Source organism: Dicentrarchus labrax, unplaced genomic scaffold (assembly GCF_905237075.1).
Source record: "Dicentrarchus labrax unplaced genomic scaffold, dlabrax2021, whole genome shotgun sequence".
Lineage (NCBI taxonomy): Eukaryota > Metazoa > Chordata > Actinopteri > Moronidae > Dicentrarchus > Dicentrarchus labrax.
This window is the reverse complement of record NW_026136715.1, coordinates 23,036,295-23,059,731: the sequence shown is the minus strand read 5'-3', so window position 1 is coordinate 23,059,731 and position 23,437 is coordinate 23,036,295. Positions and strand designations below refer to the sequence as shown.

At 42.0% G+C, this 23,437-nt stretch overlaps 1 protein-coding gene across 7 annotated transcripts in view; it reads right to left on the bottom strand.

Moving 5' to 3' along the window:
* The window catches only part of agrn (agrin), a 245,088-nt gene that overhangs the window by 98,907 nt on the left and 122,744 nt on the right, over positions 1-23,437 (bottom strand). For all 7 annotated transcript variants that reach the window (XM_051426468.1, XM_051426470.1, XM_051426469.1 and 4 more), the window contains one exon: positions 4,699-4,914. In XM_051426468.1, the coding sequence (XP_051282428.1) occupies positions 4,699-4,914 (216 nt within the window). The remainder of the gene's footprint in view (positions 1-4,698; positions 4,915-23,437) is intronic.

Here is a 23,437-nt window from a genome sequence, read left to right as displayed (position 1 = left end):
CACACACTCTCTCTCTCTACTTTTTTTGCATTACTTGTTGCAGTCCTTCAAGAAGGAAAAAAAAAAAGTTTAAAAAAAAAGAAAGAAAGAATGAAAACTCCATGTTCCACTAGAGTGGCCACACAAGATGAATTCTGCAGCACTTCTGTGGCTCTCTCTGGGAAAGGGAGTGTATTTACCACTCTGCTCCAAGTTCAATATTAGGAGAGCCAACATGGTGCACGTTCCCCAGCTGATTGTAGCGTGTGCATGCCCATACACACACACTAATATGCACACACACATACACAGTTGCCCAAATGTCTGTCTGTCTGAACTAGAAAGTGCTTATGCTGGCTGTCTCTCTCTCTCTCTCTCTCTCTCTCTCTCTTCTTTCTTTTCATAACTGACCGCCTTTTCCTTCTCGCCTTGTGTTGTTATCAGACACTCCTGCTGGGCCAATTTAAACGCGGCTTCTCCTTTTAATTTCGATAATATCAGAGGCTATTATCTGCTCACCGCCTGCCTGCTTGACCGCCACAAATGCAACCCCGCCCATCCCAAATCATCCATCTAGAACAAAAGGAAGATAATGAAGAAGCTGGCGCAGAGCTGGTCTGAACCATTAAGGTCCAGGTTATGTGAATATTAGAGCAGAGCACTGGGGGCAACTAAGTGCCCACGCCTCAAGTCGTGTAGGTGATTTTCTCCTGCCCTCATGGGGGGAGTTACACTGTTACCTTGGCACTTAACTGTTGTAATAGCCAGTTCAGTGTTTTAGAGTGAGGTGCTAAATGAACGTGGTTGAATGGGATTTTTCCACTGCTCTGCCAAACTGAGCTAAGCTGAATTGTGCAGTCGGAGGAGTGGGAATATATGGGCATCTGTCAATAGGGCAGGACTGGGAACAAACAAGCCACTTATTTGGAGTAACAACATCAAGTGAGCACACCCAATATGTTGGTTAAAATCCCTCACAGGAAAACTGTTGGCACACAACAAGTGCAGTGGGACAATTTACAGTTTACCTTCCTTTTCTCTTCAAAATGAATTAGGCTAACCTGTGGGTTTGCTTAAAACCCGTCTGATCATGTGACTGCTCATACGTCCTGCCTCATTCGACTGTATTTTAGTTTAGTTAAGTTAGTTTTTGTTCAAGTTTCCAATCCAAAATCTCAACAATTTACTTGAGTGAGTACAGATGAATATTACTTATGGAATTTCCAATTAACATAGGCCGATTTCCCTGCAAGGCTTTCACAGTTTCATTTTCTGGGTCTGAACTGGGCTTAAGAATAAGAGGAAGATTGTGTTATTTCTTCTCTTAAAAGTTACACAGTCTCGCTTTAAGTAAGCACCAAAGTGCTCACATTGTAAAATGTAGAGGTGTCAACAAGCTGCAGATGTCAGCATTGATATTCCTCTTTGCAAAAACATACCCCAAGTCTTAGACTTGTATTTAGTGCTAACAACATGCTCCATATAACTCCAGTCACTTTAAAAGGGGGATAATCTGTGAAAAAAAAACTTCTTTTGTGGCTTCACTCCTGAGTGCCAGATAAGACTCCCGAGTTGATTTGAATTGGACACGACGGCTTCTCAGAACGGTAGCCAATTCACTTACCCCAATGAAAAACTGCCATTCAAATCGAATGAGTCAAACGAGGCTTTGCACAAAAGCACCAATCCAACCGCCCACACTATTCTTAAAGTTAAAAGCTCTCCCATTCGCTCAGCTCTCTCTCCTCTCGTGCCATCACCCGCTCTTCCTTCTTCCCATCTTTGCCTCTCTCTGCCTCCATCAGCTCTGACAACTCCATAATCTAAGCCCGAGTGACCTGTCCAGACCCTCTGTACTGGTTGAATTTATTGGAGGCAGAAAGAGAATGAGAACCTGTCACTCGGCTTCCCTTGACCTCCTAACACCCCGTCTCTCTTCCTCAGACACACACACACATACATCCTGGCAGACATGCATGTATACCATACTGCACTCTGGCACCTATAGTTCAACCGACAGTACCCGTATAAACATACAAAGTACAAATGCAAATATTCTTCAGTTCAGATATAAATAAAAGGTATAAACGTGTTTTGATTAATATTAAACCTCAGCTTACGACTCGGCTGAACCTTCCTTTGAATCTTTGGTCGACTGCCCTTCTGAATACTGTCTATTGACAAAAGTCCATTTGCTATGTGTGGGAGCTTTCAACAAGGCTGCTTCAATAAAACCAAAGGTAAACAAACCTACAGATCACAGCTAGCTAAGCAGTTGGCACCTACTTGACTATGTCTGCTTGCATTGAGTTCACTGGCACACGATGCAACAAGAAATAAATAGCACTGGTGCTACGCATTGTGGCCGGCAAAATGTTAATTTGTCACTTCAAAACATAACATCTAGATTTCCATTTAATACATTAACTGGTGACTTACAGATTAGGCTTTAAGGTCACCTGCATCAGTACCTGGTGGCTTATTCAGCATACAGAGTCTGCCAGCTCTGGGCAGATCCACCAGTCAAAAGAATATAACCTTTGCAGATACAGTTCTAAAACTAGCCAAGTGCGCTTTGGCACAGTAAAGAGTGAATTAAACTCTCCACCTTTTTCACAACAGTTACCATTTTAGCTCAAAGGTAGTCAAAGAAAAGATAGGAAAGCACACTTCTTCACTGTTTACCTTCCTACAGTTCAAGTACATAAGGCAGAAAGTCTACTGTGATGGACACCATTCACTGATTGCAGATTTAACCTTTTAAATAGACTAAAGACAAAAAAACATCCAGAACACACTTGTCTCCATTTTACACTCGCAAGAGCTCTGTGTTCTTTTCAAAGGAGTCAGATTCACTGGTTACATGGAAAAGCTGACATAAAAATTGCCTTACCATTAGCATCAATTATACTGGCCTATTTAAAATGCAGGCAACGGAAGAATGAAAAAAAAACAGCTTTTGACTCCTTGTTGCAGATGTGACGTGATAACAGCGAAAGTCTCTGTTCTGGTGCTGAGTGTGTAGTTATTATCAGCAATACTATCATTATCATCATCATTATTATTTTTTACTTTAATTTTTTTTTGCCAGTGACTGCCTGCTGTTGTTGCCAGGGGTAATTATGGTGCCTTTGATGGCCTTAACCCTCCATAAACCGTCATTACAGCACTCACACTACTTTCTCTCCCTGGATTTAATCCTGTATTCTGTTCATCCATTCACTCACTCAATCACTCACTCACTTGCTCTTGCATCCCCCTCGTTCTCTAAATGTTTCATGGCTCATTCCTCTTTCAACATAGTTCCCTCCCTCCCTCTCCAGATGCCTCTCCACTGTACTCTCTGTTCCTCTTGTCTCTCTCTCTCTCTGTCTTTTATATCTCTTTATTTCCACTCTGCCAGTGGTGAGCGGTCACCAAGCTTGTTATTAGTGCCAGGTCCAAGCCAGCACTGTAATCAGACCCCTGGAATTAGCAGTGGGCCCACACTGGCAGGCGGGCACGACGCTGACAAAACACTATAGTTATTATTGAGGCTGCTGCAATGTTGCAGCTTTGGCAGGAATCCGCCGCTCCCCTCAGAGCCCTGGATCTTGATGGGCTTTGCTAAAGAGAAGCAATGAGAGGTACAGCAGGAGTGCAGGCACCCACCAGGGGCTAAGGGATGAAATACACTCTGGATGGCTACCAATGGGAGCAGTGAGTGGCACACACTCTGTTTGTGAGGGTGCAGGTGGCGCTTAAGCGCTGGGAGCGTAGCCATATTGGAAAGACAATAGATTGGACATAATGGGGACATGTTTTAGTATTGGGGGATAAAGATAGGAAGGGAAAGCCTGTTGTATTAGGATAGGGTGTAATAGAAATCCATTTACTTGACAATAACAAGCAATTTAGCGTCACTCAGAGAGTTACAGATTTGTGTTAGGCTGATTCAGTCCCAAATCAAAACAAAAACCAGATCAAAATGTCTATTATTTTATCTAAACCTCCACATTCGCCATGCTTTGAAGGACCAGTGTGTAGGATTTAGTGGCATCTAGTGGTGAATTTGCAGACCAACTGAATGCCGCTCTCCTTCCAAGCAAGAAACTGTGTCCGCAAAAAATCCAAAAGGCCCTATTTAGAGCTGATGTTTGGTTTGTCCATTCTGGGCTACTGTAGAAACATGGTGGCCCCTTTCTCTGTAGATAAATTCTTCTTTTTTTTAGGTGATTATACACTAATGAAAACATAACCTAAATGTTAAAAAGCAGTTCATTCACCTATACTTCAAACTTTCACAGAGGTTTAATGGTGTCAGTCTCAGATTGTTTTCTGAAATATTGTAGATTCAGTGGACTTCTGGGATTGATCTTTTCTGCATCAAAGGCGCCAATTTGATCTCTAAAAATTCTAACATTCTAAAATTCTAAATCTAAATATAATATAAAATTCTAAAAAAAACTCTATATACTAATGTTAACACTTCAAAAACATGTTCTAACATAAGAAAAATGCTGCTAATGCTAGAACGTTTTGAAGAATGATATCAATATGTTTAGAGTGTGGTGTTCATAAATAAATACAACAGAGCAGATGAACGGTCGGTTCAAACTTTTCTTCAAATGTACAACTTGTGTTCTTTTTAACTACGAGCATACAAAGTGTTTAAATGTTAAACGTTAAATTGACATGACTTTCTCTATGAGTGGTTGGCAGGTAGGTAATGGTACTTACAGCAGGGTCCCTTGCGCAGCACCTTGATGCGTCGCTGTGAGGTGCACTGAGATTTCTCCAGCTCGCACTCGTTGCTGTAGGTGGACGCATCCGAGCCGCAAACAGGCGCCACCAAGGATGGACATTCCATTCTCTTGCACATACACTCTGCCTTGGATGGGTCAGTCTGGTCACGCTCACATACAGCGCCAAAGCCACAAAGCATCCCTCTGCAGCCTGCCGGACAGGAAGAAACAAAGGAAGAGGTGTTAAGATTGATAAAAAACACAATTTCAAGGTCAGTCACAGCAGATCAAAGTTGAAAGCATGAACTGATTTCACATGCACAAACTCTATTCAACGTGCTTTCCTCAAGTTTTCATGAGTGAATGCAAAGAAAGTTTATATTGTAACACCAGACAGGCGTGTCTGAACAGACTCATCTCAATATGCGTCAGCCATTGGGGTCTTTGTGCAGAACTCTACACAGTTCAGCAACACAAATGCATCAGGGATTAAATGTGATCCTGGCGTAAAGCAAACAGATGCTCTCAATTCATTCAGGGAAAATCTGTCCACCCATGCAGAGCAAGCACAGTGTGTTGTTGGACGTGCTGAGCCCATTGCAGAATTTGGAAAAGCTTCAGTGTTCAAAATTTTAATAAGTTAGCAACAACATTAAAATCAATCTACAGGCCACAGGCTGATACACCGTCTTGGACAGTTTGTTTTCACCCTCTGAGGAGGCTGCATTCTTTGAAACATCAATGATCCGCCGTTCAGCAAAACATTGAGGGACAGCAACATGAAGACAAACCAAGGTTAGCCAACACTTCAAGGCTGCACAAGTCAGGCTACAACAACTCATAAGACTTTGATCCTAAACTTCCCACTGATTCATCGGCTTTGATCAAGTGTGAAACAGCAAACCGTAAACTTTGTCAGCGGCTGCTGAATGCACAAACAAACAGGGACTACCTGTGTGCGTATGTGCTCGTGTGGTGTGTACATAACATCAACTTAGAGAGTAATTGACCCGTGTTGTGGCAGCTACAGCTGCTGTGGCTCTGCGCCCACTTTGAGGGCTGTTTGGCAGCCAGCTGGTGTGACGTCCTTGCCTCAGCACTGGGGGGCGTTAAAAAAGATGCCAAGCTCTCACAGGTAGCCAACCTGATCGTAAGTCAATGGACGAAAACGCATAAAAATCCACTCAAAAAAAGTCCTCTTGGATTGGAGGGGTGAACCACCAGTGTCACTGCTGAGGATATACATGTCACACACTCACACACACGTGCACACACACAGCTATTTCTTATCGCTGGCTCCCAGGCCAGGACTAAACGCAAAGCAGCATGTCCACTTGGACTTGCTGGCAGATGGCTTTTGCGGTACTGGATAGACAGACAGACAGTGTGATAGACATACACACACATATACACAAACTCTTTGTGTGCAGCATAGACAACTGGTCCAGCATCTGCCCAAGGCATCTCATTCTGTCTCTCTCCTCATACCGAAGCACAGTGCGTGAATGTTTGTGTGTGTGTGTGTGTGTGTGTGTGTGTGTGTGTGTGTGTGTGGAGTGACAGGCGAGGAGGCTGTTTTTGACTTGCCCACTGTTCCCTGTGGGAGAGCGCCTGACAGCTACCTGAGCTCACTCTCTTTTGTACCAGGGGAAAAAGAAGAATGTGTGTGCGAAGCTATCCATGAATGCATCTGTATTTCTGACAGAGTATGTGTGTGTGTCTGAGAGGTGTAGGCATTAGGTGTCTCACACACACACACACACACACACACACACACACACACACACGAGACAACCAGGTGCTACCATGAAGGCCTTGTCATGACTGGCCCACTGCTCTGCAATCACTTCACACTATGCTCTGAGTGTGTGTGTGTGTGTGTGTGTGTGTGTGTGTGTGTGTGTGTGTTTGTGCATGTGAGTGTCAGTGGGTGGCTCGGAAGCGAAGCCATGCAAGCAGTGACAAGAGGTGAAATTCAATCGAAATGTGTCAGATGTGTACAAGAGAGAGGGAGGGTGTCTGATCGTATGACAGGGTAAAATAAAACAGACAAAATAAGACACTGAGGTTGCAGGTGACCTCAGAATGATTTCTCTGTTTCAAATGTTTCTGCAGTGTTTCTTAACAATATTGGTAACACCAATATATTCTAGTGAAATCATAAAGCAAATACTATTGTATTATATTGTCATTCAAATAACTCACAAAAAAATAACGATTGTAAACACTGACAGTGAACACACCACCTGAAGAGAAAAAAAATCATGAATGCTAGCAGTGGCTTGTAACCAGATCTCTTCTGAGATGTTTTCCTATAAGAAAATCTCAGTCTAGCCTCGAGCATAGCTGAGTGACAAAAGACTGACACCAGAGCTGAGGGTTCTGTCAAAGTCAAGGTATCAAGTGCTAGCTCTGGACCGAGTGTACAAACTGCATACTTATGTACTGGGAGTTTTTGCCTGCGAGAAATCCTCCTGGTACTTGAGCAAAGTTATATCTGACACTTCCGGTCTCTGAAGAACAGAAAGAAAACCTTGGTAGTTAATATGAACGGCGTTATCTACCATGGCTGAAAACAAAAGTACTTTGTAAACAATAAATTTGAACAGTGCTGGCCCTGGCTCAGTTTGATTGGCAGGTGATCTCTGGGAGACCAGAAACAATAATAAAAACAGCGAGGATCCTGTGGACATGTCCTGGAGACAAATAGGCATTACTTTACAAAAACAATTGTGATAAAATGTAATCTTCAGGAAGCCAATGTAAAGCTTTTTCCTCAACTGCGTCCTACTACTGCATGGTTTGGCACTCAAACGACCAGGGACAACCATTCATGCACAGTCATCCATTTACACATTAGTGTAGCGAGTAGGAATGGCTGACTGGATGAATACTTCCAAGTATTTAAGTCACGTTTTGTTGTTTTATGTTCCTAATTCAATGAATGAAGTGTATTTTACGATTAGTTAACAAGCCAATAAGCTAGTCTTAGTTCGGTAAACGGAAGAAACTTGAAGTCAGGTGGTGAACAGTTATAGTTTTGTGTTTAATAAGGAAAACGGGTGTAAGAATATTTCCTTTCTTGACATTTTGCGATGTTATTTGGTTTATTTTTTGGAACATAGCAACTTGCCGCTCGCAATTAGGTAGCACAGTCGCTACAGTTGACGGAACAAGCTAGCAGCAGCTAGCATAAATGCTTAAAACCTCACTGAATTAGGCCCATTTCCTTTTTGCCTCTTTGATGTATTAAACAGTGAATGAGATGTCCACACTTGGTGAGAAGAAAGATAGAAATAAAGATTATTATTATGGTGGTTGATTTATTCAAATGAAAGCTGCCCTGTGCATGACTGTACCACATTAGCATGAGTGTCCTACTCTGGCTGCCACCTGGCAAATTGCTCACACAGATTAATAACACAAAAATAATGGTGGCTATTCAATTTACATTAGTTTTCAGTAGTTGTACTTAATGAAATGGTGAGTGTACGTCAGACCTAATGGTTCGAGTTAAAATGTATGTAATTCACAGAAAATGTTCATTTTAGTTTTACAGCCATTTCTTTGGTTATAAATGCTCACTGCCAACTATTTTTTCAGGTCCCAGGGTTTCATGGCCTGTAAATGTGTCCACCAGCACTGTTCCTCAGGGATTATTTAAACCCCCTTGGTTGAGACCTAGCTTTGATGTTTCCTACATTTTTAACTATTCCAATGAACCAATAAAGATCAGGAATGTTACATTGGGATGAAAATGTATTGGACTACATTGTTTCCCTATGTGCTAATTGTCCCTTACATGAATACAGTTTAAAGAAGGTCTCCAGCATTGAGACAGGGACTTTAAGTAGAATTTTCTTTTCTCAGATTATGGAAGCTGTGACACATTTAAAAAAGGTCCTCAGTACAACAGTACATAATATGTAGGTAGCCTATATTAAGAGAGTTCAAGCCACTTTGCTCTGACGTAGGCACAATGTCATCAGATAACTTGATCTAAAACCCTACGCAATGAAAATCTATTACTGGTTTTCCTACTGAGTGTGCTGTAAAAAAAAAAGAAATCTTGCACCTTTACAGGCACTTAATACCAGTTAGAAACGTGGTCTTAAGTGCATGCAAAAGTGTTTGCTTTTGTTAACAGAATTGAACAAGCACACTTAATTTCCACATAATTTCCAGCATGAATGTAATTCTTTGTGCAAATGTCCTTTTCAGAGCAATACATGTGTGTCTATGCAGGTGTGTCGCCGGTCTGTGTAAGGGTAAGGTAAAATAATCTCCAGCCCTGCAGCGTTAACAGCTTCATTTCCATGCTGGTTTTTTTTTTTTCGACTGGAGGCTGAAGAAGAAAATCCCATTGGGGAGAAAAGACAGCATATCCAGCTTGCGCTTGTCATGGCATATGTCTTGTCCAGGTAACACTACATCCTGTGTTTGGACGGTTCATCCATTAAATATGACATGGTGTCAGAGCCTCAAGGATGCTCTCAATGCAGGGGGGTTGCGAAAGGTAAAGGGAACGCGCCGCTGTGATTAAAGCCGCAGCCAATAAATGTCACGGTTAAGGAGTTGAAAGAAAGTCTAACATAGTTCTCTGATGGCAATTTTCCACTGATTCTATTGCCAGTGCTGATGCTTGAGGATTCAGTACGGCACTAAGGCGATAAACATTTCAGTTCAGTTCTTTAGTAGATCAAAGCACATGTCATTGTGCAAAAGAATAAATTCTTTTTTGACCATTTCACAACAACAACACAGTTGACATGGTGCTTTCAAATCCAATCCCAGTTTTAAATTAGTATTTGATTCTACTCATGGTGAATGGAAGATACACATTTCATCATTATCCTTGCAACATTTTGTGCTAGTTCCTAGCTAAGATTCAGACGGATTCAGACAGACACAGATTCAATACATATGTCCAAAAACCAGTAGTTCCTATTACTTCGAGATTGTTTCTACTCTGTGAAGAAAATGTCCCCACAGCCTGTGTTTGTGGTGAAATGCTCTATCAGTTTCATTGTTTTCCTGCCTTGTTGCATTTACCTCAAACAAAGTGAAAAGGAGAGAAATGGACTGTCGTGGCAAGCATGAACGCGTTCAGACCCAATAAGGCTTGACAGAATCGCCTTGACAAACTCAAAATGGCTACTTTAGGGAAGGAACACTATTCTCTGCGGGGGGGGGGGGTCGGTGACCTGTCATGTTTTTGAATTATTTCACAGCAGTCCAGTGTGCTTCAGCTGGAGAGGAAAGGAGATGAGAACAGGGAAGGGAAGGAAAGGTGTGCATGAATAATTAACAGTCCTGAACTTTACATGTCTGACAAGAATAGCGGCTGAATTATCCGGGACAGCCGGGGCAGTGACACACAAATGGCAAACATGTTGAATAACCCGTTCAGGTGAAGCCAATTGTGCCGTAATCAGATTTAATCTGCAAGCGGTGGCTTCCACATTGACTAATGACCTACAGACTGTCAGGAAATCAGGAAACGGAAGTTGATGGAGGGAGATACAGCTCGGTGGCATCGAAGTGACATCACATTAATGTTGAATGAGTCTAAATTCATTACGCTCTAGCTCTCCTGGGGGACATCTTCCACTTACTTCCTAATAAAGGGAGCCTTTCTTTTCAGCTGACGCTAAGTAATACAGATGTGTTCTTCGGCCGGCCGGCTTTTAACAGCCCTCTCTTCACTCCCTCCTTCTCTCTCTCTATAAGAGGGCTTTAGCCTCTATATCAGCGTAACTGTGCCAGAAGACCTTCTTGGTGAGGGGACAGGTTGCTATGGCAACAGTCAGTGATGCAATCGGCACAGAGAAGCTTGCCTCATCAGGTTGGGAGTGGAAACTTTCCGTCATGCACACAGGTGGTTTATATGCGCGCACGCGCACACACACACACACACACACACACACACACACACACACACACACACACACACACACACTTACGCACGTGCAGCTTCTCCACCACCCCCTCATTAAACTCCTGAGTACTTTTAAAAAATGAATCTTTAGTTTTAATTTGCTGTCATCGTGCAGTTCTCTCGATCACTTTCCTGCCGCTAAATGCTGTGGGGTGAGAATCTAATTTTGAAAATCGAATTCTCTCTCACACTGTGGACGTGCACTGAGGCTATAGGTGTGCTGTGTAGGTGTGGAGAGCAGCAATAGATCGGTGCAACATTGATCAGCAGTTGCAAAGAAGTTCCTTTCCTCACCCTGTCGATATGATTATTTACAGCAGAGAGTCCAGAAGTGATAGACTCTGCCATTGCAAAAAAAAAATACATTAAGAAAGAAACACAATGGTGGGCAGCAGTTACACCTGGTAAAATATATGGGAAAAGGGAACCCTACAAGGCTTCTATAGATCTCTGGTTAGTGGTCCTCAGGGGACCAATGGAGTCAATTATTGATCGCACTGCAATCATACAGCACCCAGCATGAAATAAAGAAAACATCTGCTCACAAAGGAACACTCCACCTTACCAGCTCAATATGAGACAATCGCTTCTTTAAACCAGTTAAATGAATAAAAGAGGGTGAGGCAGGGAAAGATTGGAGACTCTTTCAAAGGATTTTCAGAAGAAAAACAACTTTTCTCTTGTCCTGCTTTTTCTACCGCACTGTTCTTATCAGGGCAACAGCAGAATGAACAAACTGACGAAAACAAACTGTAAAGAGCTATTAGTTTATTTTTTCTCTGTGCCTTTAGCTGCAGTTCTCTGCTTGAAGACGGAGGGTTTAGAGTGTGTATGTCTTTGTGAGTGTGTAGGCTGGTATAGTATTTTCTCATTCCCTCACTTAAAGAGGGCAATCAATTTCTCTGTCCTCCTGCTTGCTGAATGTAACACACACACTCGTACAGCTGAGCGCCTGGGCCCTGACCTGGCTAACACGCAGTATGAACTTATTTACCAAGCGGCCGCTTCTCCTCCTCCTGCATGAGTCTACGCCTTTCCAGAAAATGAGAGATAAAGTTGGAGACAGAGAAAGCCAAGATGGGAGGGAAAGCAGGGGGGGGAAATGCAAGGGGAGCTTTTATTAGAAGAAATACTGTATGGGAAAAAGAAAAAGAAGTGAGGTAAGGTTAAAGTGAAATATGAGTGGCAGAGGGAAAATACCTCAAATTCAAATCCCTCCTACTTTCTACACATGTGCCTCATTCAATCTAGCAAGTCAAAGAAATCCTCACCAGCTGCAAATACTCTGAAGGCTGTGGCATAATTGATGCAGAAACAATTTCCCCTAGGTTCTTATGAACAAAAGGAAGAAAGAAAGCTCCAAATGTGCACCCACCCACTGTGTATCTCCTTAAAACTGGCTTCTAAAACAGCATGATTAGTTGCGCTCATCATCCTTATTTAGATCTCTCTATCTGAATCAATAGTTCATAACTTAAATATATGGTGGCTCAGAGTGTTAGAGGAGATGTGCTTCTTTAAAAGTAATCCATCAGCCTTATATTTCCCTGCTGACTTTGTTGCTCAGTCACCTCAGCTACTAGTGTTGTTACTGCTCTGAGAATTTGCCATTGCTATTTCTAGTCTCCCTTGGCTATGGTTACTTTTATCATTTTAATGAAGTCCCACTGGCATTAAGAGTAAATTTAAAAAAAAAAAAAACATACAAAAGCTACAGTGAGCACACACAAATATGTATGCGGGTTAATTTTCTTTTTTAGTTTTGTTGTAAGTATGCCAGCAGCTTTACACCTACAGACAAGAACTAAGGTGAAATAGTTAAAGCTGTTACAATGTGGTTAAGACTGTTCTCCCAAGGAGAACAACAGCAGTGCCCCAAAACAACATATGTTTAAGTCTGCATAGGGAGGAGGTCGGGGTGGTTGGATGGCTCAACAAAACATTGGACACGGAAGACTGCAATTTGTTTCCTGTTTCTAACCAACAGTCAACATTTTTATTCTTTTTATTTATCTAGCGTTTTTAGCATGACCACAATTGTTCTGAAAAGGGCGTAAGATCAGAAACGATTTTACCAGTATGTGTCGTTCTAGAGGGCAGGGACAATCGACATATTTTGTTGTTCAATTTGGAGAACTTGTTGGTGCTGACCATGGGTCATTTTTGACTTTTTTTTTTAAGGAAACATTTGGGAAAATGCTAAATGTTCTGTAATTCTTGAATATCAGCTCTTCACCTTCCAACTGTCATCATTGGGCAAAGTTTAAAGCTGATTGAGTTTTCCTTTAATTAATCGGGTTCAATCAACTAGCTTTTCTTGGAGCAAAGCGGTATCCGTTTGTCACCATTTGCCTACTTTCATCAACTTTGAATGCACTGGTACCACCTCTACATTTTATTTAATTTTTTGGCATTCAAATCATGTGGCAAATGCATTTTTCATACCAACTTGGGTGTGAGAAGTCATTCCAAACCCTGGAGCAGTTTTCCCTTTTGTTCACTTTGTTTGGCCATATGAGAACACAGTAATTGCCAAAGCAATTAGACTGAGACCTTGTTGAGAGAGGTTTCAAAACATGTTTCAAAATGAACCCCAGAGCTGTGGATGGTGTGCGGCAGTGTGATCAACCTGTGATTCAACCCTAACACAGAGGGTATTCGCAATGGGTTATGCACACTTATTGCTAATCTGTTGACCCATGTTAATTTAGCCAGGAAGACAATCTTCTCCTAAACCTAGTATGGGATCAATAAAGGCCTCAATAGGGTTATGATTAGTTATGGTTCACTTATAAACCGGCAGTGCAATAAACCAACACCTAACTACTTGCACACACACAATGTGGGTGTTGAAATGTCTTGACAGCCGTCACCATCTACATGACCAAACTTCCAGCAGCCACATCTTGCAAAATGATCATCCTTTTCTCTTTTATTCACGCTATCTTTTAGGTCTCAGAATATAGCAGGTGCTGCGTCTTCATAAATCAGGCCTAAAATATGACAGCTCCTGACAGCTTAGAACATCTGCCTAATCATGCTTGTTATGGGAGAAAAATACATGAAGGGTATATGAGGAAAAACACTCGGTTGTTTGTCTTGATCAGGCAGGGACAAGAGCAGGGGAAGAGAATGGGGAGGCAAGTAGAGAGAAAGACATCATGAGAATGAAACAGTGAAGGCGATCGACACACGGAACGGAACTCCTCATTATGGCAGAGTTAGAGTTAAACTCATGACATGTTAATGCTTTGCTCTAACAAATGCGGTATATGCCATCTGCTAATTGTACTGTGAGAAATCCACAACAGGTTACTGCCAGAGAAAGTGTCCAAAATTAGAAGAATTTTATCCTCTTGGGGTCATGAAAGCACTTGATAAAGTTTCTAACAAGGTGTAGGTCTAGATATAGATGTAGTAGTATATAAATAAATATAACAGCAATTAGTTTTCAAGATGCCCACATTTCTGAAGGTGGTGGCAGATGAAAAGTCAGTGGGTCACAAGAAACAGTCAAAATAATTCTGTTGAATCTAAGAACACCAGAACCTGATTCCATGATAAAGTGGCCAACAATTGAGAAGTGTTCACTGGGAACAGTTTTTCATCCTGACCTAATCATGCCTTCCTCAATTAGCTAAGATACAGAGGATACAAAGGGCATAGAACCCCTGACTCTGGTTAAGAAGCTCCACTTAATAGCAACCTCGCCCGTACTAGCTTTGCACAACCCAAAGTGCTTTACAGGAGATGCAACCCTGAAGCCCATCAGTTGTAGTGCCTTGCTCTTCTTAATGAGTCACATGGGGAACAGAACCAAGCTGTGTGTTGGCATGAGCAAACTCTCACAGTGTTCCTGTTCTTCCAGTTCTCTCTCCAAGCTTCCCACCACCCAATCTTATCAATAATGGAGGCATTGGTGACAGAGCCCTATTCTGTCACCTCACATCTCCTCCACAGATTCAGAGGCAGACAGCCAGAGATGCTCCTTGAGAACAGATTACTGCTGGTCTGCAATATACATGAAGAAAACCAGCATGGCAGCCAGCGCACTCCTGAATTCAATTATTCAGCTAAGCCAGTATTATGAGGAGAGGAGCGCTCTTTTGTTCACGTCTCAGAGCTCGTTGTCTGAGCTTACCGTCACCTCCCAGAGACCTGTGATGGACTCTATATAAAGACCTGGTTTTCATATTGCACACACATACACACACACACACACAGTGGTATTTTTTTATGCTGGCTAATTGCGAGTAGGCATTGTGTGGGAGTGTGAGGGACGATCCACTCTCTCACAAAGAACAACAGCCACCCAGACATGCAGAAAATGGATGCAAGATACGCACGGGCTGACGCATATAATCATGCATGCAAACACACAGCCATCACACCAAAGCGGCGAAAACTAACATCATCTCAGCTTCTCCACGCCTGTCTTCTACTGTCCACACACTTTCACTCTATCTCTCATCATCATCAGTGAACGTTTCATCAGCGTTACATTTTCCTCTGACTTCATACATTAAAAACCAGTGCTGTGTGTGTAAGGAGGAGGAGTAGCGGAGGGTAAAACTTGCCTTTCTGTAGCTGTAACCACAGCATGGGGGTCCAGACATATTTTCTCTGCATCATTTTTGCTACACACTATGCTGGTTTCCTAAGGAAAACTCAGCAGCAATGCCGACTTTGCACAGTAAGCCTATAGTTTCACCTCATATCCAAAAAACTGAACCTGATAAGGAGAGAGATAGCAGCCTATCCCAGAGGTCATCAGCCAAAATTTGGTTATGGTTAAGCCTTTAAAGATTTAGAATATCAGATTGCCTAAAACTTGTGTTCACCTAGGATGTGCGTTTTACAAGAGGTAAAATCTCTGACACAACATAATGCCAATGGGCTGCATGCTGTATTATTACGTGAGGCTGCCTCAAACACAATGTGGAATCTACTTCCTCAAAGGAAACACTTCATAACAAGTCTAACTGAGTAGCAGACAAGTGTTTTTTTTTTCTCTGTGTATAAAAAGCACAACTATCCAGCTTTTTCCCTCCAGCAGTCAGTCAGCTCTGTCTGGGCCATCTTAACCATCACAACTGCATCTGTAGCTCTTAGCTCCCAACAATCCCGACATTGTATATGGCTGTGAACAAAGCTAATTGAGTAAAATTGCTGCGTGTACCTTTGTTAAGTTTGCTCTCCATGCTCTACAAGAAATCAGAATTTTAAAATAACATTATAATAACCAGAAATTACAAATTAATACTGGAGAATAAGGCACAGCCCTGCATCTCCTGTATTTCCATTCACATGCGCCAATTCCAAGTCCAATGCCAATGTTGAACACAACACTGGACTTTTGGACTATTTTGGACAATAACATTGAACCTAATTTCATCATCCTGTGCCTATTAATCTGCATTTGTTTTATCATGTCTTCTGTTAAGGGATAGTACAATATTTGGTTGTTTGCTGATACCCACCATCCATCTCTGTGGCAGACTCAGGCAGTTAAGACTGATTGTGTCACATTTTCTGCAGTATCTATGTCTTTTTACAACCCAAAGGCTTACATGAACATATTTCATGCAAATGTGATGGGTTTCAAGTTGAGAAATGTGCTAAAAGCTACATAATTGGATCTGTTTTCAATAACAAGCTATGGATGACCACACATAATATATTCCAATAAGTGTGTGCGGCTACAGAGCCAGACACTGTAGAGTCTTTTTCTGAATTCAAGCTGTATGTTCTAGGGAATGATGGTATTTGAAAATGATATTCATGTCAGCTTTCAGATGGTAAATACTACTCGCAGGCCTGATTACTTCATTTCCCTGAATTTCCCCAACACTCGCACTGGTAATAAATAGGAAATTATGTTTTCCTTTCAAATTAACAAAAATGAACCGTTTTAAGCATCAAGTTATTTTGTGATCCCAGTTCCATAAAATGCAGCAAATTCACAGAACAGAACTGCAGGATTTTTCTTTCATGCAATGTTGTTTTTGCTGCAAAATATGAGCCCAGATTACTTGCCGTGTGCCAGTTGAAGGGTTTGGCGTTTGATGGTTTGAAGATGTGACCACTTCAAGTCGCATCTTTGAATCGTCAAATAATTCTGCCAGTTATCCCCATATGACCAGAATTCAATGTTACTGGTCAGGCTTGCCAGAGGGGGCTCAAGCTACCAGTTTTCTTTAAAGTAAAGAGCTGGATTAGAAAGTGGGCCTCCATGCTGGCTCCCACTATGGAGAGGAGAGGGTGCTCCGTTTTTTTCCAGGATTTCTGGAGGGAACCCAAGTCAGTGGCAGATGGCAGCAGGATGAGACTCAGAGACAACCTGGGGAGAGCTTGGAAGGCGAGCCAGGAAGCGGCAGCTCTCAAGTGCTGAGCTGGTCTGCACTGGATAAAAGGGAGACGGCCTCCTCCATATGCTCCTCATCGCTATGCCTAATCACAACGAGGTGCCCATAGACTCACTGCCATTGTCACCGGAGGGAATTCAGGATAGTTGGAGAAGAAATTACCAATTCTGCAGGCAAAAGTGTGTTGAATTGTGTTAAATGTAGGAAAAGGAGCCAACTAGCCTTTTGCCAGTCACTAATAGTGCCACCATATGGGAAATGTGAAAATAGGACGGGGGATCCTTCCTGATGTCTCCATTTAGAAGTGAATCTGAGATCCAGGAGTTAAAGGGCATTATCTTCCCCTAAAGCCTATAGATTATTATTGATGTGGCCCGCTGAAAAGCTCCTGCAGGAAATATCGAGCGCAGAGCTTCTCCTCATCATGAGGAGTTGATGAAAGCGGCTCCTCAAGGGAGATGCCCGGGCCGGCTGAGGCGTGGGTGCCCTAGTTTTGCTCCCATCCATATTGAACCCCATGGGCCTCCTAGCTGTCGATGGGGGTACCCCCCTCTAGTTGCTCTCCTGGCCAGACAAAGCACTACATCATTCCCCTCCCCTCCTCCCTTTCCATCTCCTCCTCCTCCCATCTCTCCATCTCTCTTCACTCTCTGATCAATAGCCCTGACCTGTCGATCAATACAGCCACATATCACTTCATTTTCTATTTCTCCTTCCTCCCTCTTTCTGGCGCCCCTCCCAGCCAACCAGAGGAAAAACAAAAAGAGCAATGTCATTGTAAAAAGTGACCTCCTCCTATTTCCCTCCATGGTTTACTTGGTACTTGTGCAACAGTCCAAAGAGAGCTTAAAGAGGCAAATAGAGCCTAGAAGGCGTCTGTATTACAGCCCAGCTCATTTTAAACCCTGTCACCATCACTGTCCCACATACACGCACACACTCACAGAGACTTCTACACACTTTCATCACAGCCTCTCTCTGTTAATAGCCCCGAAAGGTGAATGTAGCATATGATTGTGTTATTTTCAGAAAATCAAAGTGCTGTCCGGGCTGCCTATACATCAACCTGAACTTTTTCTCGGAGGTGCCTTGGAGGCCATAAGCTCACATAATGCACACACACACACACACACACACACACACACACACACACACACACACACACACACACACAAGGATTGGATGGGTAAATGATAGAGGGGGAAAAAGTGCCTGACGTAGATTCAAATTTATAGGCAGCGTCCATGCACAGCAGGTTTTAGCGTTAGTATTATAGCACCGCAGGCCCCCACCAGCAGCCGCTGTGGAATTAATTGCCGGTGACGCGAAAGCAGCACAAAAAAGTGCCACGCTTTTGCGCTTTTCATTACCGTGTCGGGAGTCTTTCTGTGTGGCTTTGTAATATTTTCTCAGGGAGAGGGAGGGAAAGGAAAAAAATAGGAGAAGGAGGAGGGGGTGTGGAGGATAAGTAATATGGAGCTGACTGGAAGAGTGTTTAGCTCCTCTCTGTTCATTTGTCTTCATTTCCTCTCTTTGGAACGCTTAGCCCATCCTGACCCACACCACTGTGGCTCCACTATATAACAGCTGTGCGCGCAAGCACACAAGTGGCTGCACCTGCACGCACACACACACTTGCGAACACTTACAGTATGTATATGCATTAACACTCACAATCTGAGCCCGGCAGAATCATCAGTATAGGCCTGTTTATGTATGCCAGTACAATGAAGTGTGAGACAACACACACACACAGACATCTCACAAATGCACCAGAGCCCAGCAGTAAGTTTATAAAACAGTTGGCAGGCTAGCAACCACGCTTTTCGTTCCCAAATCTGACAGAATGGTCACCATATTTTATTTGTTTATAATGGAATGATAATGGTTGTGTGTGATTATGCCCCATATTTTAGCCATAAGAAAGTGATACCAAAACTGGTTAGCTGCACATGAACCGTATTTCACAAAAAAGGAAGACAGAAAACAAAATGAACAGTGATAAAATAATGTTAGCTTACTATATTTAGATTACATATTTGCAGGGTATTAAATTTAGGGATCAGGAACGAGATGTTCTCTGTCAATTCTCACTTGTGTCGGACAAGAGCCATTCTCTAACGTGGAGATGCAGCAGATCCATTGGGGTTTAAAGCACTTTTGAGTTAATCCCATAATAGCGGTTTATAGGTTTTGCTAAAAGCCTTATATAGAGAGCCAAAGTCAAACTGTAACTTCTGGGTTCTGCTACAGAAGTAAGAAAATCTAATTCAAACTAAAATTGACATTAACTAGTACTACATAGCCGGTGACAAAGGGATGCTGACAAATTGATCGCATTCACAATCTAACTGTAAGTGCTGTATTTAGTTTATAGGTTCCCTCCCTATCCTCATTAACCCAGGAAGAAGACTCCACACCAAAGGCAAAGGATAAATGTTTCTGTAAAATACAGTTGAAAATTTGGCTGTCGACTGTGCCAACCAGGCCAAACAACATGGTTGACGGTGGTGCAATTTGGTTGCCCAGGGCAACTGGGCAACTGTTACTGCCGAGCCCTGTGCACATTCATATCGTTCCTTCCCTGTGCTCCCCTACATCTTTGAATGTGGCTTGGCATGCCTGTGGATGCGCTTATCAAATTACACCACATTCCACTCCCAATATGCTGCATATTTCCTCCATAATAAGACATGTGTTGAAACACCCCGCCCCCCAACTGAACCCGCACACACATAAATAATGCATTCACTAACTGCAGATAACTGGGATGGTTGGACACTGCTATACATTGAGGCTGATTCAAAAATGCATTGTCTCTCCAGAGGTGGAGGGGTGTTTTGGGGATCATGGCAAAGATGGCAATTATAAATGAGCTTTTACTTTTAAAGTGGGGGTGGGGATGCTGAGATAGAGAGTGGAAAAGAAGGACCAGGAAGGATATAGCGAAAAAAAGGTGAGGAGGCATTTTCAATCTGCACACAGCACAAGGTCTCCATGACACCAAGGTCCTGCCTGAGGACCTTTGCCAAATGCAGGCCTCTTCACTAAGATCTAAACATGCACATGCACTAAATGTACACACATCAGAAAAAACACAAAAGCATTCCCAAACACATCATTATGTAAATTCACCTTTCCATTCATGTACTGTATGGGCAGACAAAGAGAGCAGAGGCTGTGCATTGGTCTTTAATGAAGCTCTCTCTGAAGCGTTGTAACCCTGGACAGTGGAGGAGACTTTGCCTAACAATATCATTAAACACATAGTGGCATTGGACATGCATGTGTGTGGAGTTACTATAGTGGCAGTCTGGTTCACTGCTGCCGGTAGTAATGCAATAAGATCCACTGTCTGCTCTTAAACAGCACGGTCTGTGTGCCTTTATATTGATTGATGCATTATGTTTTAGTTTGTCCCTCCTCTGGGACATCGAAGGCCAAGCTGAGAAATTGGACATCAGCCCTGCAGCTGGTAGGGATTCAGCGTCTGGTTCAAGGACATTTCAGTAGAGCAGATGTTTGCTGAGACGCTACGACTGCTGGTGGCGGCATAAGAGAGCCCCTGTTAGCCTCATAAAGCATTAGTACATGTATTTGTACAAACACATTCATTTAATATGAGAGGATTTAATATAATCTAGGCAATAAGTCTAAAGGTTCTGAGAGCTGACCTGCAGTCATGCTGTTAAATCTGCCCTGTACAAGGTTAACTCCGAATCACTGCCTCAGTAATGTGATAACTACGTGACAGTTTATTTCTCTCTGTTGGGAAAGTCTCTACTCAAGCCAGAGTCTGGAGCTGATGGGCATTCAGTGGTTTTGCTCAAAGAAACTTCAGCAGGGAATATGCTGAAGGGCTCTGTCACCTGGTTGAAGGAAGGAGGCTTTCTATTTCCAATATTTCACAAATTACTGGACATGTGAAACCAAAAAAAACTGCAACTGCAACAGGCTTGTTGTGGTTGGCAGAATCAGCAGTGGCACACTGCATGAGCAGTTTCTGAGGGACGTAGTGACCCTCACATCAAAATGCAACACTATTCTTGATGAATGGTACAGTGTTAAATTTGGTGAAAGGCCAATAAATATGCAGCTCCTATGATAGTAAACTGAACGTATTTGGGTTTTGGATGGACAAAACAAGACTTCTGAAAATGTTCTCTGGGACCTTTGACCTTGACAGGTATGTTTCACACTGTTTCTAACATTTTATAGACCAAATGATTAATCAATTAATTGAGAAAATAGATTCAGTGAATGAAAATAATTCTTAGTTGCAGCCAGTCTTGGGGACTATTACCTGGGAACTATTGTAATTTCACTTAGTGTTGAAAACGATAGATCATTTTGATGATAAAATAATTGGAATTCATTGGAGCTGCAATGATTAGTTGATTAATCAGTTATTTGTCAACCATTAAATTAATCAGCAACTATTGTATACTATACTATTGTAACAATTGTTTTGAGTCAGTTTTAAGATTTTTTTTCCCAAATTCTCAGATTTCAGAATATTTGGTTTCTTTAGTCCTCTGTGACAGTAAACTAAATATATTTGGGTTGTGGACATTTTTAGGATGTCAAATTGGACTTTGGGAAACAATGCTCAACATTGTTTTACCATTTCCTGAATTTTTTGGACCAAACAACTAATTGAGAACATAATCTACAGATTAATCTATTGTGAAAATAATCAGCTCAACTTTATTTATATAGCACATTTCATACAAACATGTCGCCCAAAGTTTCACATAGCAAAATTGAAACACAGACAAAAGATAAAAACAAAAACAACAAATAAAACTGTGCAAGGCTAAAAACTAATACGTATATAGAAAAACTAAAAGAATTATATTACTGAATTACTATAATAAAGAAAACAAACCTTAGTTGCAGCCCTAATTTTAAGCTACTGCATAGAATTCAGTTGTCAAAAGAAATGCAACTGTAGCACTTTGGGCTCAGCATTGTGTCTGCTTACCTATACTGTAGACATGTGTCCATTTTTAGTTTTGAGAAGTGTATTTTATTTGTACTAAATCTCGGTAGTCAGAAGAAGTTCAACTACACTGTTAGATCTGTAGAGACTATTTTTCACCCAGCAGTTTTCTGCATGCAAAATGTAAATGTATGTTTCTGCATAAAATGCATAAAAAAAGCCTTCTCTGTTTTATAGCATTTGTTCAGTTTAGCCTGAAGGGAGCCTTACAAATCACTAACACCAATAATTGGTGGTGCTCAGGGAGAATTCAACACCGGTGAGAAAATGTGCCCATTGTTGGGAGATTAACTGGTAGCAGCACTGACATGAGGTTACAAGTGTGGGATATGAGCAAATGTATCAGCAACCATTCATACACAGGCATATGTGTCTATGCACAGTTCCATTGTTCCAACACACACCCTGTTGTTCTGTTCTCTCCCTCCCACATTTCCTACATCCTCCCTTTCTTTCTCTGGCCCAGTATTGGCGTGAGGTGGCCGGGCAGTGTGAGAGCATTAGTTTGGTGTGTCTGTGCAGCAAACAGATAGCTATTGGCTCTCTGAATGACCAATAGCTGGTTGATTTGAGTGTTTGTGTGTGCAAGTGTTCGAGTACGTGAGACACTTCTACAAAAACCTGCGGCAGGTAAATGCAAGTGTGCACATACGCGTACACACACTTACATACACAGTCCGACTTGGCAGTTAGCACCCCACATAATTAATAGCTGCCACTGTATTTCTCTTTCCAAGCCAATAGTTTCCTGTGACAGAGAGAGAGGGAGGGAGAGAGAGAGAGAGAGAGAGAGAGAGAGAGAGAGAGAGAGAGAGAGAGAGATGGTCGATGTGTGCTAAAATATGGTGGTGCTGTGTTAGTGGTGTTGACCCTGGAAATGAACACAGGCAGGTTAGTATGTGTGTATCTAACTGAAAGTGTGTGTGTGTGTGTTGTTTTGATTCAGTTTGTTGTGCTGTTACTTTGACCTACTTCAGACTGTATGGACTATCTATATCGAAGTCACTGCACATGTTCAGAATTGAACAGTGAAACACGGGGCAGTGAAGTATTGTTAAATCAATTTAAGTGACTGCAGACACTGTACACAACTTCATTTACATGCCCACAGTTATAGAGTGTTGCAGTGTTGAATCAATTACTAACTAGGGCTATATGGTTGGATATGGTTGAAATCACTGTCTTGGTAGTTGTTGATTATCATTCATTTGAACATAATATTGAACATCATATCACAATATAATTTCACTTATTGAATAAGCCAGCCCTACAATCCATATAAAAACAACAACTGGGGTACTCAATTCTTTGTTTAAGTAAGTAATTAAAAATATTCCGCTTCCCGCCTAAATATGGGAGGATTTGATGTATGTCTGTGTTTAATATTATTATCAATTGAATACTTTGACAAAACAAGTATTTTGAACAC